The sequence below is a fragment of the Hetaerina americana genome, unplaced genomic scaffold (assembly GCF_022747635.1).
Source record: "Hetaerina americana unplaced genomic scaffold, ioHetAmer1.1.p SCAF_5, whole genome shotgun sequence".
NCBI lineage: Eukaryota > Metazoa > Arthropoda > Insecta > Odonata > Calopterygidae > Hetaerina > Hetaerina americana.
The window spans coordinates 60,197,146-60,213,898 of record NW_027287095.1 but is presented as its reverse complement, the minus strand read 5'-3'; the positions used below and the strand labels follow the sequence as shown (position 1 = coordinate 60,213,898).

At 35.2% G+C, this 16,753-nt stretch overlaps 1 protein-coding gene across 1 annotated transcript; it reads left to right on the top strand.

Moving 5' to 3' along the window:
- Positions 1–990: 990 nt before the first annotated feature.
- LOC139693758 (dnaJ homolog subfamily A member 2-like) lies at positions 991–16,485 on the top strand. The gene is made up of 8 exons (XM_071592030.1): positions 991–1,140; positions 2,299–2,594; positions 3,638–3,718; positions 5,916–6,049; positions 6,388–6,530; positions 12,182–12,380; positions 12,948–13,075; positions 14,249–16,485. Exons 1-8 carry the CDS (start codon positions 1,072–1,074, stop codon positions 14,432–14,434), a joined length of 1,236 nt encoding a protein of 411 aa, XP_071448131.1. The 5' UTR covers positions 991–1,071; the 3' UTR covers positions 14,435–16,485.
- Positions 16,486–16,753: the final 268 nt, after the last annotated feature.

Sequence of the window (16,753 nt, the reverse complement as noted above, 5' to 3'; positions counted from 1 at the left end):
TCGAAATACTTTTCACGGAGGCCACGTCTGTAAGACTCGTCAAAATATGTTTGCATAGAAAGTGAAACAGACATATGCGACTTTTCTAGTTTAAACAAATTCGTAAAAGGTTGCTGTGGAAAGTGTGCCATTTTTAATTCGATAATAGCAATTGCACTGGGCAGCAGTTTTTACTGTTTTAATGGTGGAAGTTTTTTAAATTTTACATTTAGACCAAAAATGCAGAACAGGCATACAATTTATCTATACATAGCAGGCCGTTGAATCGTACTTCAATAGAAATGACCAAATCATGTGTAACCGTCCATATGATGAATAAAATGTTCACTAACTTAAAATTCGAAACATGCACCATAAAGTCGGTAGGAAACAATGACGAAATTTGCATTCAATAATTTTTAAATACTATAAATTGACTTCACTCGCAGTAGAAATCTACGAAAACAAATTAAAGCCCAATATAATGACGATGCATATCATAAAAATCATAAAAACATTAATCAACTCGAAGGGCAGTTCGCTAGGTGATGGTAGAGTTCACCCTGTACTAAGCCCAACGGCATGTGAAATTCACACATCAGGGTGGGGGAGCCTGTGCCTCACCCTCTCCTTTAAGTAGAGCTGAGGGTGCCCAGATAGGCCCGGGAATCGAACCCGGGCCCTCCGGTCAGTAGTCAAACCCTACCCCAGGGGCCTAACCTGGCGACCCTAATGAATATTATTTACCCTTATATTAATAACAATTTCACTGACCTTTTTAAAAATTCTGTTCTCATTTGTATGTAAATTTAATTCATTTTTATTTAAAAATTGTTTTTAGATAAATTATGTTGTTTGTACTAACATGGAATTGGATATATTATTAAATTTTAAAATAATGTTAACATATCAACCGCCACAAATCGAAAATATGAAATCCTTGAAATCGATACTCGCGATTTTGACTATCGAGGCTTGTAAATCGAAGCAAATCGATCATTTATTCTCCGGGTCCTCTTGTCTGTCGAGGACGTGCGTCTTAATTTAAAGTGTTCAGATACGACAAGTGGACCATAAGAAAAAACATCAAGAATGGCTGACTCAAAACTCTATGAAATTCTTGGTGTTAGTAGAAGTGCAACTGATGTGGAAATTAAGAAGGTAAATACGAATTTGCGGGGGAAGTCGCATGGCTTTTCGATCAGCGTAATGGTGGACCGAAGTGGACGTATTTTGTTAGTTTTTCAAAGTGACTTCTCAAAAATGTAACTTCATTTTTTTAGAAAACGTGTATTAGATGTAGTTTCATGTAATAAGTTATAAGTCATCAATTTCATTACGGTTCCCTTTATTGATGCATAGTTTTTTCCCCTTTGTATTTTATCGTTAATGTGAGATTTTGAATGGGCTTATTCATGGGGTATTCAAGATGCGTTTTAAGTTTACAATTACGGTTAATAAACTTAAACATAAATTCAAATTAAAGATGCACTTAGGTGTATTTAATTAATCTATTGCAGCCATGTTCTAGGGATGTTACTATATTTGGCCGAACCTCGATGTTATTTAACAATGGCTGTTTGACGATAATTTGTTTTGCCATTCCCTTCGAGACTATCTATTGATATATTACTGAGCAAATTGGCATCTACGAATTAGGTTATTAGTAGCATCGCATCACATTCGGTGTTGACACGAAGTCAAGTTTTCAGTGGTTGCCGTAATTTAAGTGTTGCTTGCGTATTTAATTGAAATGGACTCGCTCCTACTTGAAATATATATTATTGTTCGGCATAAGTATATAGAATTAGTTCACCCAATTTAATATCTGTGTAGTGATTGATAATCCGATTGAGTACTTCATTTGGACAAGCTATCTATTTAAAACGCCGCTAGTATATGCGTCTGTTGTAGAGGTGGACGATTTGTTTTTCACCTTTCGATTGTAACACGTATGTGCCATAAATATTCTTAGATCGATATCCAAGCATGATGCAACTTCAATGTTTCTTTGTGCAATAATATCTAGTTACCTTGTTATTTCCCGGTCATAGACCTAAGTACTTTTTTATATTTTTAAAGTGTTTGCTTTTAGTATATGATTCGCGTGAATTAGTCACTAGAGTTTTTACAAATAGTGATGCGTTAGGTCATGTGCCAAAATAAAGGAATCATTTATTTCCCTGACAATAAATTTGACAATATGACCCTTGGATAGCCTTGCAGCTCACAACATATTGAGCACAATCAAGATTTAGAATTTCTTTTATGTCATTTGGTGTTAACTTATGTCTCTGCCTCATTTTGCTAATTTTTCAGGCATATCGGCAGCTGGCCAAGGCATTCCACCCAGACAAAAATCCTGAAGCTGGAGATAAATTTAAGGAGATATCATTTGCTTACGAAGTTCTCTCAGATCGCTCCAAGCGAGAAATATACGACAAATATGGGATGCGTGGTATTAAGGAGAGAATGGGTGATGATGGAGGAAGTGGATTTGGACCAGGAGACCTCTTTTCACACTTATTTGGAGGATCGGGACTGTCTGGCATGATGGGTGGAGGAATGGGGATGGGAAGAGTACGGAAAGGAGAGGATACTGTTCATGGACTGAAGTAAATTGGCAATGCCTCATTGTGTTGGCATGTTATTTTTTGTCACTATGCAGTTAGCCTGCAGCCCTCTCAGCCTGATTTTTTTGATTTTAATGTGTTTTAAAACGATGTTGGTGGTAATCTTATGGTTTACATCAAAGTGCTTGTCAGTATGTTATAGGCATATTAAGACTAGTTGTGCAATTGTTACTAGAATTATCGTAACTTATTGAAGTAGTTTTAAACTTATGGAATTCAATTACTAAAGAGATCATTAGATCATAGTGATATTTGTTGAAAGCGATTTTATGCATTGCTCAAATGCACAGTAGGGGCTAACTTTTGCAAAAATGGTCTGAATATCATTTGTAATGATAATGCAATTGAGAATGAAGTTCAGGATGTCTTAAATTGAACTAAATTTTGAACTCCGACTTACAGTAGTAATAATGGTATTCGATTAGTTAGTGGGAAAGTGCATACATGATAGGAACTGTAAAATGGGAGTATTAAAACATACATTTTAATGTTATTAATTGTGGTTAATTTTCTTATTCTTACACCATTGCTTTAAAGACACTTCTACTTCAGATTTGAAATTGTTTTCCTGAACCATTTTTTACTGTGTGTGTGTCATGATTTATGTTATTTGAATAATTTCATCTATTTTCTGATATCTCGGTGATCATATTCTTTTAAACGTTTACCCATGGAATGAAATGTTCAAGTCTTTAAAATTGTCCTGATTTTTTTATTTTTGAAGCTTTCTTGTCCGTGGTATAACATGATCATAAATGTTCTACTCATTTTCGTAATAACCTTAAGGAAAGAGGATTTCTTTGCATAATTTGTTAATTTTCCGAGTTATTCTGCATTGAAAATGTATTCCCTTAGCACAAGCATCCAATGGGTTCTATTTGTTTAGGCCTAGCTTTAAATGAGAATTTTTGTTTTATCAATGGTATGCTTGATTGACCAGATCTAGGTGCACTATTAAAAAATGATCTGTTGTGAACATTTCTACGTAATGAGTTTCATGTTTTAATTTTCATTTCTTCTTACAGGGTTACACTGGAAGACTTATACAATGGAAAATTAACCAAACTTCAGCTTTGTAAAAAAGTGGTGTGCAAGATGTGCCTCGGGTAAGTGCTTATGGTGGTATTCTTATATCTCAGAAATGTTTAGTTTGATTTTTGAACAACTGTATCGCAGTAATGTATGGAATAAAGATATATTCATTATATTATGAAATTGATAGGCGAGGTTATCGCTCACCTAATGATAGGTAAGAATCTCTGCTCTGCAGATACAAATTGAGATAGGGCCGTGAGCTAGTGGGTGTTTCACTTTCACTGATGCAATTAGAAGACAAGACTTGGCTAATTGTTATTCATTAAGCAGTCGGCATGTTGAAAGACCAGCCTCATATTGTTTTGCTCAGTTATTTTATGTTCATTGAATGCTGCTGTAGGAGGAGGAGATGGTGGCGAGATTATAGCTCTACAGTAGAAAGGGTTTAGTTATAAGGAATACTTGGTTTAAATACAACAGCAGGGATTGAAACAGTTGGAGGAAATGTAGGAGGATTCTGAAAGATATCAGTTGGTCTATATTTGCTCAGTTACACAGTGTTTTGGACTGTGTGATGTATAAATTAGTTCTAATTTTATGCGTAATTTAACACTAATGAAGTGTGCTGTCAGAATTAAATGGGAAAAATTGTTTTTGTCAATTGTCGATCAATTTTGATAGTCTATGGTAGAGATTTACGATAATGCATCAAAGCCTTCAAGGAGAGTTTATTATCTACAATGGACATGTTGCTAAGTCAATCACAAGTCTGTTGACTTTGACTATTCCCACCATTCATCAAATTGCATCACAAGCTTCCTGGTTCTGCTTGTAGTAAGCAAATATATTGAATGTAAAATGCTTTATAGTTTGGTGTTAATGTACAGGTTGAGGCCTGATGAAATTCGATTTGAAATTCCTGCTGTTTAATGCCACATTTAAAGGTTCGCCATTGGTGCCCAAATAAGCTTGACATATGTACTGAAGTCTTAACCTCAAAATGGTCCTAAAACTGAGAACAAGTTTGGAGTAAAATCAAAGAACCACGATTATTGAATGTGTATGCCCTGGTCGCACAGTGACAGAAATAATTGGGTTCTATGGGTACCTGAGATCAACTGTATTTGGTTCTTGGGGCACCCAAGATCAACGGTACATGATATCGTCTCATAGTGTATTGAGTCGCAAAAGTCCAACAATGGATTTGCAACACCGGGCAGAAAAACTCACTCGAAGAAGTGCATTGTCCGGATGCTTAACGTTATCCAGCAGAGTCCGGAGCTCAATTTTGAGGACCCAGAGCAATCGATTGGAAAATTGTTGTCGATTGTCAATGTGAGTGAAAAGACTATGCATTGAATTGTCGAGGATGGCCACCACTACATATCTTACATAATTAAAATGAGATGGATGCTCGCTGAAGCTACCAGTCAGAAGTGAGTTGAATGTTGCAACCTCCTTTTGTGTTTCAAAAAAAAAGTGCTCGCTGAATTAGTTTTTTTTTAATGAAAAAAATATTTACTGTAGATTCTAAAATCAACTGAGGAATAGCGGCTGACGTTGTTTCCAGGACAAAATTTCCTGTTGATATTCACATACTGGGAGTTGTGTCCAGTGGTAGTGATGGCATGCTAGTGCATTTCTTTAACAAAAGGGGAATATATCAACAAAGATGTTTGTATGTGTTGACAATTTTAGTGAAGCCGTGGACAGAAACTCATCTGGAAGGTCAAAACCAGGGCAGTGCACTAGCTCATACAAGATATTTGGTGCAAAATTGTTTGCCTGACATTATCGATATGTTTTGGTCCTCAGAATTCTAGTCTCCCAACAGCCCAGATTTAAATTTGTTTGACTACTATGGGTGCAGAATGGTCACTATTATGTCCAGATATCCAATGTTTAAATGGGCCAGAGAATGCGTCAAAGTTAGAATGGAGGCCATCATTTCTGCAAGTGGGGGGGATATGTTGAATAAATTTTTTTTTATGATCATACAACCAATTTAGTGCAAACAAATAGTATTTTAATTTTTTATATAAAAAAAATATTCGGAAAAATTATTTAATTTGGCTGAATTTTTGCTCTACGCCCTGTAGTCAATTACTACAAGTATTACACTTGTGTTGTTTGCTAAACACAATTTTGTTTTCAATGTGTTTATTTCCTCAAATGTATATATTGTGATAGCTTTCATAGCAATAGCTTTAAGGCCAATATATTTCTTATTATAGGCTTAATAACAGATATGGTTTTATTTCTCTACAGGAAGGGAAGTAAGTCTGGTCATCAGCATACATGTCATTCCTGTAGTGGATATGGAGCAAAAGTTACATACAGGCCGTTGGCTCTTGGTTTGACTCAGCAAATACAAATGAAATGTAATGATTGTCATGGTACAGGTAAGTTCGAGTAAGACTTCGTGGTGTTGGAATACAAATAAGGAGTTTCATAGGAATGTTTTAAATAGAAATTTAGAGGAATAAAGTCTAAATATGTTATTAATATCATGTTAAAGTCAAAAACAAATTTTAAATTTTATTATTTAAAGAGGTAATACAATTGTACAAAAGTATATTGAAGAATTTCAATGATCTGACCTAAAAATATTTTGTGTTTATGACCTTCCATATATTTAGACTGCTTACTAGGCTAGACCAGTTACCCATGCGTATGTAGCCTATTAGTTTCATAGAAAAATATTAGTTTTGATGTACTAAATACATGTTCTCTAATTAAGGTGAAATAATCAGTGAAAAGGATCGTTGCCCTGGTTGCAAAGCTCAGAAGGTGGTGAATGAAACCAAAATTTTGGAAGTCCACGTGGATAAGGGAATGAAGGAAAATCAGAAAATTCGCTTCTGTGGAGAAGGGGATCAGCAGGTAAATGTGTTCTTTGAGGAATCTGGGTACTTAAACAACAAAAGTGTTGTGCTAATATCAATTCAAGTTTTTTGGGCCTTATTTGTTTACCAGAGTTACGAGTGGGCTGGTGACATGAGATATATGCACAGTGTGCGCTGGAGAATATTGGGAAATTGCAAATAAAAAGTTTAACATTAATGATTAACTGAGTACAAAATAAATTGGATTCTTTGTGTCACATTGGACCCCAAAAGTTGCTTAAGGAGTCCTGAGAGAGTCAAAAATCACTGTTGTAAAGCACCTTTTTGGTCCATCAGTGAAAAGAGCATCATTTTTATAAGTATCTACCAATCATTCATCCACCCCGGAACAATTCCTTGGTAAGAAACAGTCAACCAAGTTTTATCTTTGTATCAATCTTGACTTATTCCAATTAATTACATCATAGATTAACCAATGGTAATGATGGCACATGTAGTTGGCTCCATAAATCTCTGTGTATTAGCCAAGAAACTTCCTGCTATGTCAGTGAATACTTCTTACCATTGGTGGAATCACAAATAAAGGATACTGTTAGTCTAGAATTAAATAGACTAAAGGGCTAATAGCTAATGATAGCTAAAAGGGTTACTACAAAGAGTAATTTACAAAAATTTTATATACATTTAGGAAAAATGTATATATTGGTAAACTTGTATATTGCAGGAAGTTTTCTTGATTGCTAGTTTAAATTAAAAACGTTGTTTTTTTTTGTTTTGCAAATTTTTTATCCTGGAATCCATATGCTTGTTTGTCATTGTTATCAGGTAATATTTTTATTTTGTCAGTGGTAATTTGCTATAAATATGGCTTCATTCCAAATTAGACTTTAAAATTTATAACAAACAAAATCATGTTTGGCAAGCTCATAAAACACATCTTTTGCCAGTCATTTTGAATAATTTCAATTTATCATTGTGGAAAGAACTTGGCTGTTTACTGTTGTATCGTATTGGTTTTGATTTTATTTATTTACTATAATTTGGCAATTCTTCCCCTCAAATATCCTTTCCAGTTAACCTTCTTTAAGTTTGTTGTAGGTTAAGCTTGAATTGATTTAGACAAGTTTGGACTAAGTGTCAGAGCAATGAGAGATCCTACAAAGTGAAACAGGGTTCACATCGCAAGTCTGGAAAGTTTAATCACAAAATATGCATGATAGGAACTGTGTGTTTTACTTTATTTAGTAATAATAAATGTATTATCATCTTCATTAATGCAACTTTTAATATTTCTTCACAGAGACTAATAGCTGTGTTCAAATCCCTGATAGGCATTACATGTTATTATTTCTAGCGCAAGCCCTAAAATTTATGAAAAAATGAAGACCACTTAGGCTTCATTCTACTTAATTAAATTATAATAAATCTATTGTAGAGGAAAAATACTGTAAAACCCCTTTTTTCTGCGTTTCTAGTAACCCAGAAAAAAGGGTGAAATGCAGAAAAATGCAAATAGCAGGAAAGGAGAATTTTCAGTTTTACATGCATATTTACTGTCATTGTCTATTGTATCATCATCATTAATAACTTACCCTGGAATTTCTTCATCACGCATAATATAAAATCCTGCCTTTCTAAAGCAGTTAAACAAGTAAATTGTAGAAACCTTAACTTGCTACCAAGCCCATTATATGTAATGTAAAGCATTGTGTATATTCAATTTATTTGCCTTTAATTTCCCAAATGAAACAGTTTCTGGCGTCACTTGGTGGAAATTCTTCATATTGACATTAAATTTAAAATACTTCGCCTTTCCACATAAACCACTTTTATTACTACCTAGGTTTTGTTGTGGTATGACATCATCAGGTGATGCTGTTATACCATAACGAAACCTAGGTAGTAATAAAAGTGGTTTATGTGGAAAGGCGAAGTATTTTAAATTTAATTTCAATTTAATTTCCCATCTAAATTACATAGATATCAATTTCTGTACTATCTTTCTTTGATAATCTACTTTGAATGAGTAAATTATAACTGAACGATTCTCAAGTGTACATTAGGTGGATGGGCTGGACACTGATCAATAAGCAGCTGAATTTTCCTGTTCTGAGACCCCATTTTAGCAAATAGTTTGGGAAGTTCATCCTCAACTGTTTCTAGGTTCATTCATGCTTCGGAATATCAAGTGGAGGATGTTTTTACATATTTGACGTAGTATATACCTTGCTTCTTGAGCCACTTTATTCCAATGCATTCAAAGACGTAATTAAAGTCTCCGGTTAACAAAGTTCTGATGCAATTATACAGGGAAAGCAGAAGTTTATCCCATATTTAGAACTAACTTGATTGCAAAAAATTAAGGGCCAATAAAGCAAAATTTGTATGGTGCTCTTGTACCTTGAAACTGGTTCTAGTGAACCTTGAAAATGTTTCTTCCACCGTAGGGATACTAATTATGTCATTGAATTAATTTAAACAATATGAGCATTAACAGTAACCCCACCATTTTTGGGAAAATGGCAACTTTAGAATGAAGTGTACCAGTAATTTTGTTCTTGCAGAGCATTAATTTCTTCATTGGGCAACCAGTGTCCACCGATGCAGAGAAAATTAGGCTGTGCTTCTAGTAGGATGATTAAGCTTATTGAATTTAATTTCTTAAGCATTGAATATTGTGGAATTTCACTGAAAGTGCAAGTTTTTTCACCACCAATTCTTGCAGATGTTAGGAGTGGACTTAAAGGAAAAAGTTAAAATTTTACTTACATATTATTATTATTGTGGGTCGCGGTAGTCCAGGGGGTAAAGCACTGCACTACTGACCAAAGGTTCCTGGGTTCGGTTCCCAGGCAAGTCTCTAGGCACCTGCAGCTCCACCCAAGCTATGTGATTTTTCGGGTACCAGATCTTCCTGGGAAACCATAACCGGCACAGGGAAAGGAACTGGCCCCCCTACCCTGATGTGTGAATTTCACATGCCGTCGGGCTTAGTACTTGGTGAACTCTACTATCACCTACCAAACCAACCTTCTGGTTGATAACTGTTTTTATGGTTATTATTATTGTATTCTACCTTTTGGGTGTATGTTAGTTCAACAGACGTACTGGTCGACAGTACATTTATTTGCCATTTCTTGCAAAACATAACCAGGCGGCAGACACTGCAATCCTTCTCAATTCCACATCCTTTCTTTTTCACTTAATTCCATTCAACATTCCTATCCTATTCCTCCTCATATTTTGTGTGACCAACACTTCCTTTTATCTTAATCCTTAATGTCTAATAACCCATCAATATGTTCTGTATGCATAATTCCTGCCTTCTTTTGATTTCATCCTACCAATTTATCTTCTCCCACACCATGCACAGCACTTACTGGTTTATTTTCCTTCTTACCCATTTAACCTTTTCCATCCTTCTACTCACCCACATTTCAGAAGCCTGCAATCTATGCCTATCATCTTGTTTAAATTACCATGTTTCCACTAAAACTTCGTAATCTGCAAACCTAACTAATTATGAGTTGTGTGTCAAATATCATTCGTATCTCTCGTTTTCCCATGCCTTGTCAATCATTTCCTCAATGTACACACCGAAAAGAGCTGGTGATAATGGATATTCCTGTCTTAGCCTTCATATATCTGCCCATCTGGACTTTCCATCTGCCACTCATGCCCGAGCAGTCTGAGATAAGTACAGGTTGTGGATAAGTCTCCCATTGTTGTGCCTAGTTGTAATATAGTCCCAACTAATATGATATCTTTCGAGGTATTGTGATGTTGCGGTGGCTAACGTTCTTCCTTTTCACTCAGAGGGCTCGGGTTCAAATCTTGGGTATGGCAGAAAATTTTCAGTGGTATCCCAATCCCTTGTTGAGGTGCTTTGTGGAGAGAACTTTGAGTGAGTACAGGGTCAATTGAATGGCGCGTTTAACTGTGGAACCCTTGTCTCTATCTGTTAATAGGGTCAATGCCGATGCCAGGTTTCTCTCTGCACTTCATCCTTTCCTATCCATTCCTAATGGTGCATATAACCTCAGCTGTTGGTCACCTCCCCTAAAAACTAAAACTACTGATATCTTTCTTAATCCATGCTTATTTTCAATGTGTGTATATATTGTAAATCTAGGCATTATCACCAAACCCTATCTTCTGTAGAACTCTAATGCCTGTTGCCCGCAGTCATTCCTTGTTCCTAAACTGTAGTCCCCTACCTCAATATCTCTTACTCCATATTTACTCGCCTTCCTCCTTCATTTTTGATCAATATTGTTGCCACCCCTTTCAGGCTCTCCACCCACCCACTGTGTATTACCATACAACTAAAGTGATTCTTGCTATCGTTACATTACTCCTGACACAGCCCCAAAAGATCTATTAATATCTCTGTGTAGTCAGTGCCCCATGCATAGGAGGGCATGGGCATCGCCAGTCCATTTTCCAAGTGGTGGAAACGGGCTCTCAGGGGTCTTGATGGGATGCTACTCCTTTGCAGTCGAACTTAGATGACACAGTCAGGATGGTGTTGGGTCTGAGAATCACCTGTTGATTGTCTTCAATGTATTGTTAACAGGTTAGTCAGAGGAAGGACCTTAAGTCTCAATCTGATCCCAATGAAGGCATTAGATAAATAAAGATGCATTGCATGGTAGGCTAGTAGGCAGAGCATTAGACCACTGGCCAATGGGCCCAGGTTTGATTCCTGAGGATGTTAATGGGTATCTTCAGCATTGTCAAAGCTGACGTCGTCAAACAACGACACAGTGGAACCTGAGAATGCAGAATTCTTCATTGTCTTAACATTTCAACTACTTATTCGAAATGGTTTGGTCTTCTTCTGTATTGCTCCTGAATCCAGTAGTTGTCAGCAATAATTCTCTAATATGCATAATCTCCTTTAGCTACTTTTAACTGTTTAGTCAGAATCTTCTCTAGGAGTGTATATCTATCTATCGCCGGAAAGGTTATTAAAATTATATAATAAACTTCAGTCTTAAGAATTTCATATTTTCCTAAAATCAAATGAGGGTCTCATATGATAGTCTTCACTGATAAATAAGCTGCACCTGTACTACTTGAATAAATAATGATAAAATGCAAATGGGAATGTTGAAAAATATAATTTTAAATACTGAATTTCATCTCAATAGGTTAGCACCATTGCTGAAACATGGTGCTGTAAACCCTTGCTAATCTGGACTGCTATGTAATCTGTACAGAGTTTGGCCTAATAGTTCAGGTGATTCTTTCAGGAGTTGTTAAAGGCAATAGAGCTTTAATATGGCAAAAATTGCATTATATCTGCAAGTTTGTTTGTACATTTGTAGGTGAAAATACAAATGTCATGTTTCAATAATGCATAAATATTCCAGATGTATATTTAAAATGGCGACTAAAATTATTACTACAAGAAACACAATTGATAAATTAACCAATCCAATTGCCACATTTTTCAGTTTCTGACTATTTGCAACAGAAATTATTTCTTTCCACACAATTCCATAGTCTCCATACATGTACGTAATTGATGGTCATGGCATTTTCTGGCTGAAGCGCATAAATTATCACATATGTGTACAACTTGAATGAGAGTCCTACTTCAGGAAAGAGTGAACCTTATTGACTATTTTGTGTGTTGTGAACTGATATCGAATTGGTGTACTAACTATTATTTCTTCTTTTTAGCCTGATGTGGAAGCAGGAGATATCATCATTGTTATACAGCAGAAAGTTCATAGCAAGTTCCAACGATCTGGAAATGATTTAGCCATTTCACATAATATTTCCCTCACAGAGGCACTCTGTGGCTTCTCATTCTTGCTTCAGCATCTAGACGGGAGGGAATTGTTGATCACGCACCCGCCTGGTCAAGTTGTTAAACCCGGTAAGCCTTATTGAGGAATGTGCACAATTAGAATGTCATTCCAACAATTTTGTTTTCCTGCCTCCTTTTGTAATAAGTTTTGCTGGCTTAAAACTTACAATGAGTATCCAGGCTGACATGCCAATGAATGCTTTTTTTTTCAATTGCCCTCGAGTTATATCCAAATGCTGAAAGCATCAACTGGAAGGAAGCATCACCATAATTACGGCAAAATAAAGAGCAGCCATGATTCAAATTTAAATCACTTTTTTTTTAGTTTCATTTATTGCACTTCATTGGTAGTACCTATATTTTAAAGTCTGTATTTAAATCAAAAGTAATTGATTCCAAGAAATATCAATAATAGGACTGAAAATTTTTGAAAAAATTTCATATAGCTACTCAACTGCTGCACAATGTAATTAAATGTCCTTGGTTGGTAGATATGCACTTTTCAATTCGTGTCATTCTGTAAAAAGTTATAGATTTGAACATTAAATTTCATTTTTACTATTAAAAATTTATTTCTGTGTTTTGAATTTTGAAACATCTGATCAAATTTCCTTCAATACTATCCATCATTCTCAGGTGCCACTAAAGGAATTACTGGGGAAGGTATGCCAATATACCGAAATCATTTTGAAAAAGGAAACCTGTACATAAATTTTAACATAACGTTTCCAGTAAGCCATTTTGCAGATCAGCATAAATTGAAGGTAAGCCACTATTGTGATTCAAAAGATTGATCAACAACCCCAAATCAAATAGAACTCTACAAGCCATTATATTAGATATTGTTTTTAACCTGTTTCCCCTGGAATGTTGAGAATGAATTACTAATACATGAAAGCATAATCCCATGATAGGCACTATTCGTTTGCATTCTCAAGAAAAGTATACATTTCAGGGGTGCCGCGGTAAAAGGCATAAAATAAACACATTTATTTAATGTGGAGAATGGCATTGTAGCATTTCATTTTTTGTTACATTACGGGTGTTTCACTTAATTTTCATTCATGTAATCGTCTATCTGCATCTAAAAAATACCACCTGCCCAACAAAATTAAGGAATATGTCTGTGAACATGTAATCATATTTGCTTGGCTTTTTTTAATGGCTTAATTTTGACAACGGTCATATACTCAGATTGATGGAATGCTTGTGATGTCTAGGGTCTCTATTGATAATTTGGGCTGTTGAATCACCTCATTTCAGTGATCAGATGTCAAAAATTGCCCATCTTTTAAGTTAAGTTGCTAATAGAAGTAAATTATTTTTGTGGAGAGTGACAAATGGTATCATGTAAATGGAATGCCTGTTATCGCCTTGTTTCCACTGCTAATATTTTATGAGAAAGATAATTACATGATACATTCACTCCAACCAAAGGTCTAAAAGTTACCAGCTTCAAACCAAAACATTTCTTTGCTGAGGTGAAAGTTTATTTTCTCACAGTTATTTAATTCTAGGTGTTCAAAGCTAAAAAGCTAGTTGTTTATCATAGGAGATTTTAGTGCTTTCATATGTGATATTTACATCTAGTTGAATCCCTTGCTTTGTTCAAGTAATGAAATTTAGAACAATGTTTCAATAGTGTATTCAGGGCGTGTCATTGTGCAAAATGGCATGAATCAAATTGGGGAAGGAATGGTGACTTATGAAGAGTAGTCGAAGGTAGCAAAATGCCCTCTAATGTCTTCATTTCGGAGGAAATGATACTTGAAAATGTCAATGGGGCTTATGGTTTTCATCAAGAGGTTAGATATTGGTATATCACAGGGCAAGCTGTTCCTTAGTTGATGAAAGGAGAAAACATTGTTCAACCCCTAGCCCCTCTAATAAGGAAGCAAATTTTTATGTTCATGATGTTGATTCAATGTATTTCTCAGGAACTGGAGGTGTTGCTGCCTCCTCGCCCTGAGTTTGTGTCCCCAGCTGCGGAATGCGTGGAAGAGGTGACTTTGGAGGATTATGACCCAAATGATGACAGGGGAAGGGGTGAGAGGTCAGAGGCATATGCCAGTGATGATGAGGATCACCACCACCGAGGTGGCATGCCCTGTCCTAACCAATGAGCTTGCTCTCAACTCGTTTCTCTCCTCCGGGAGCTGTGAATATTCACTTAGAACATCAGTCTATCCTGACCATAACTTGGCTGGGACTATTGACCCAGTTTATTTTCCTCATTGTTCGAGCAGTGTTGTGCTGGATACAACTTACCTGCTGTGGATGTGTTAGTGAGGTAGGGTCAGTGAAGAGCAACGTATGTCATCTTGGGCATTAAATTTCTTGGTGTATAAGGTTTAGGTGCCAGGTGTTATCACACTAGGAAGTATATAATTGTGCATTGCAAGAAATTTCCATCACTTATGGTTTTCCTTCCTAAGAAGAAATTTTTTCCTGCAGTCATTATGTGTAAGATGTGAAGGTTGATCCTTTGGTTTGTTTCAAGTGCGTGAATGTTGTTAAGATTTTTTTTTTAATCTATGGGGTTCGGTGTTCTTTTCCATGTACCCAACATTGATAAATTGTATTATTTTCATTTGTTGTAAATGCTATCTATGTGGAGTAGGTTTAAAATATAATTGGGATTTTAGAGACTAATTGTCGCAGGAAAAAATTTTCATTGAGACTTGATTCAAAAAAATAGGTCAGTTTTTGGCATAGACTGAAGAATACTTCTTCACAAGTGTTTTCAGCAGTATGTCGGTGTCATATTTAAGTTGCCACTGATTACAAACTGAATGACAAAGGAGAGCAATACATGGAAAAGATAAGTAATCTATGAAGCATGAGTAATCATGCAAAAATAGTTAGGAATCCCAATTATTTTTGTTGTTTCCGTCGTGTGGAATGGTTTTCTCCAAGAATTTTACTATGATTAAACTTTGCATTCTCCGGAATGCAGTGAGTACATCCAGAAGTATGTGTAAATCAGGTTTATTGCTGTAATGAATATTGACGGAAATGGCCCTTGTGTTTGTGGTTCAGGGAATATTATCATGTGTTCACTCACATTCCCCCTCTGATTCCTTCCTGTTGCACCCTGACTATTGGTGGTGTCTTTGTTGAAAGTTTTTGCTAAATCTAAATTGATGGTGATTTGTTAGGCAAGTCATAATATCAATTTAATCAAGAAAAGAACATTATTAAGTCATATGGAGTTGCAATTGTGAATATATTTGGTTAGTTTTGTCGTAATAATTGTAATAATTTTAACGAGAACTTAGCAAATTGACTAATTTTAAGTTACATATCCTCATTTAATTCAAATATTTATGATCTGGTGCAACATGACATATTATATTTTCTTCCGCTGGTGAGTTTTTAAAAACATGTTTCATCAGTTAAAAATTGTGGATTAAAATGTTTGAACACTGAACTGAACAATCCTATAAAAATTTGTTTGGATAACAAATGAACTTGTACTCAGAAAAACTAAAAGACATGTGAAATCAGGCAGTCTCTTACAAGAGTAATGCAGTAAGGGTTCTCTTAATATGTTAAGACTTAAAAGACTTCAGTCATTGAATATTAAAAAGATTGATGGTGCCTTTTGGAGTTCTGACTTTTAAGTATTTATTTCATATTTGTGCGTAAGGAGGTAGAATTTTGCAATGCTTCATATTTTTTGTGATCCAACCTTTTATTATATTTTAAATTACTGCTTCCCTCACCATTTATTAGGAATGGATTTATATTTTTTTGGAATGCTTGACTCATGGAGGAATGAAAGATTGAGTAAAGTCATTGACAGTAATATTTCAGTTTGATTTCTTATTTCTTATAGTTTTGTCCCTTGAAGTGTAAATTAATATGCATTTATTTGCCATGTAACTGTGTTTAGTTAAGCTTCATGTAAGTGTGTGGAATATAGATGTTGACCTAAGTTCAGCAATGCATGCCTTCCACATTTTTCCATGTATTACATGGACATAAAGTGAGATTTATGGCTTCTTGCTGATTCCAGGTTCATAGGTAAAATTTTATTATTTCTTGGGGTTGTATTGAATTGTATTATCTTCAGTAATGATGTATAGAGTAATTTCATAAGGATCTGTAAAGCTAATTCTTAAGAAAAAAATGATTCTTGCTTTTGGGCATTAAACTTATACTCTAAACATTGGTCCCATCATTAGGTGTGTGAATCTGTGATTTTTGTACCTTCTTCCAATACTGGTATTCTGTAACTTTTAACTTGTAGTGAGTAACTTTTCTCTGCTTCTGAAAGAATTTAGCTTTTGATTTCATTTACTTTGATTTATTTTCGAGATCAAATTTTTAAAATACCTCTGTGGTTCTTATTATTTTATTATGTAGTTGCATCGTCTATGTATATTTAATGTTCTTTTCGCTGCCATATTTCTGTGTAATGTCAGTGGCAATGTTTTTGG

Bases quoted from the DNA above. Each gene is read 5' to 3' on its own strand.
- LOC139693758 (XM_071592030.1), top strand. From the start codon at position 1,072: ATGGCTGACTCAAAACTCTATGAAATTCTTGGTGTTAGTAGAAGTGCA. The intron at 1,141-2,298 runs GTAAATACGAAT...CTAATTTTTCAG, and splicing joins CTGATGTGGAAATTAAGAAG to GCATATCGGCAGCTGGCCAA. The intron at 6,050-6,387 runs GTAAGTTCGAGT...TCTCTAATTAAG, and splicing joins TAATGATTGTCATGGTACAG to GTGAAATAATCAGTGAAAAG.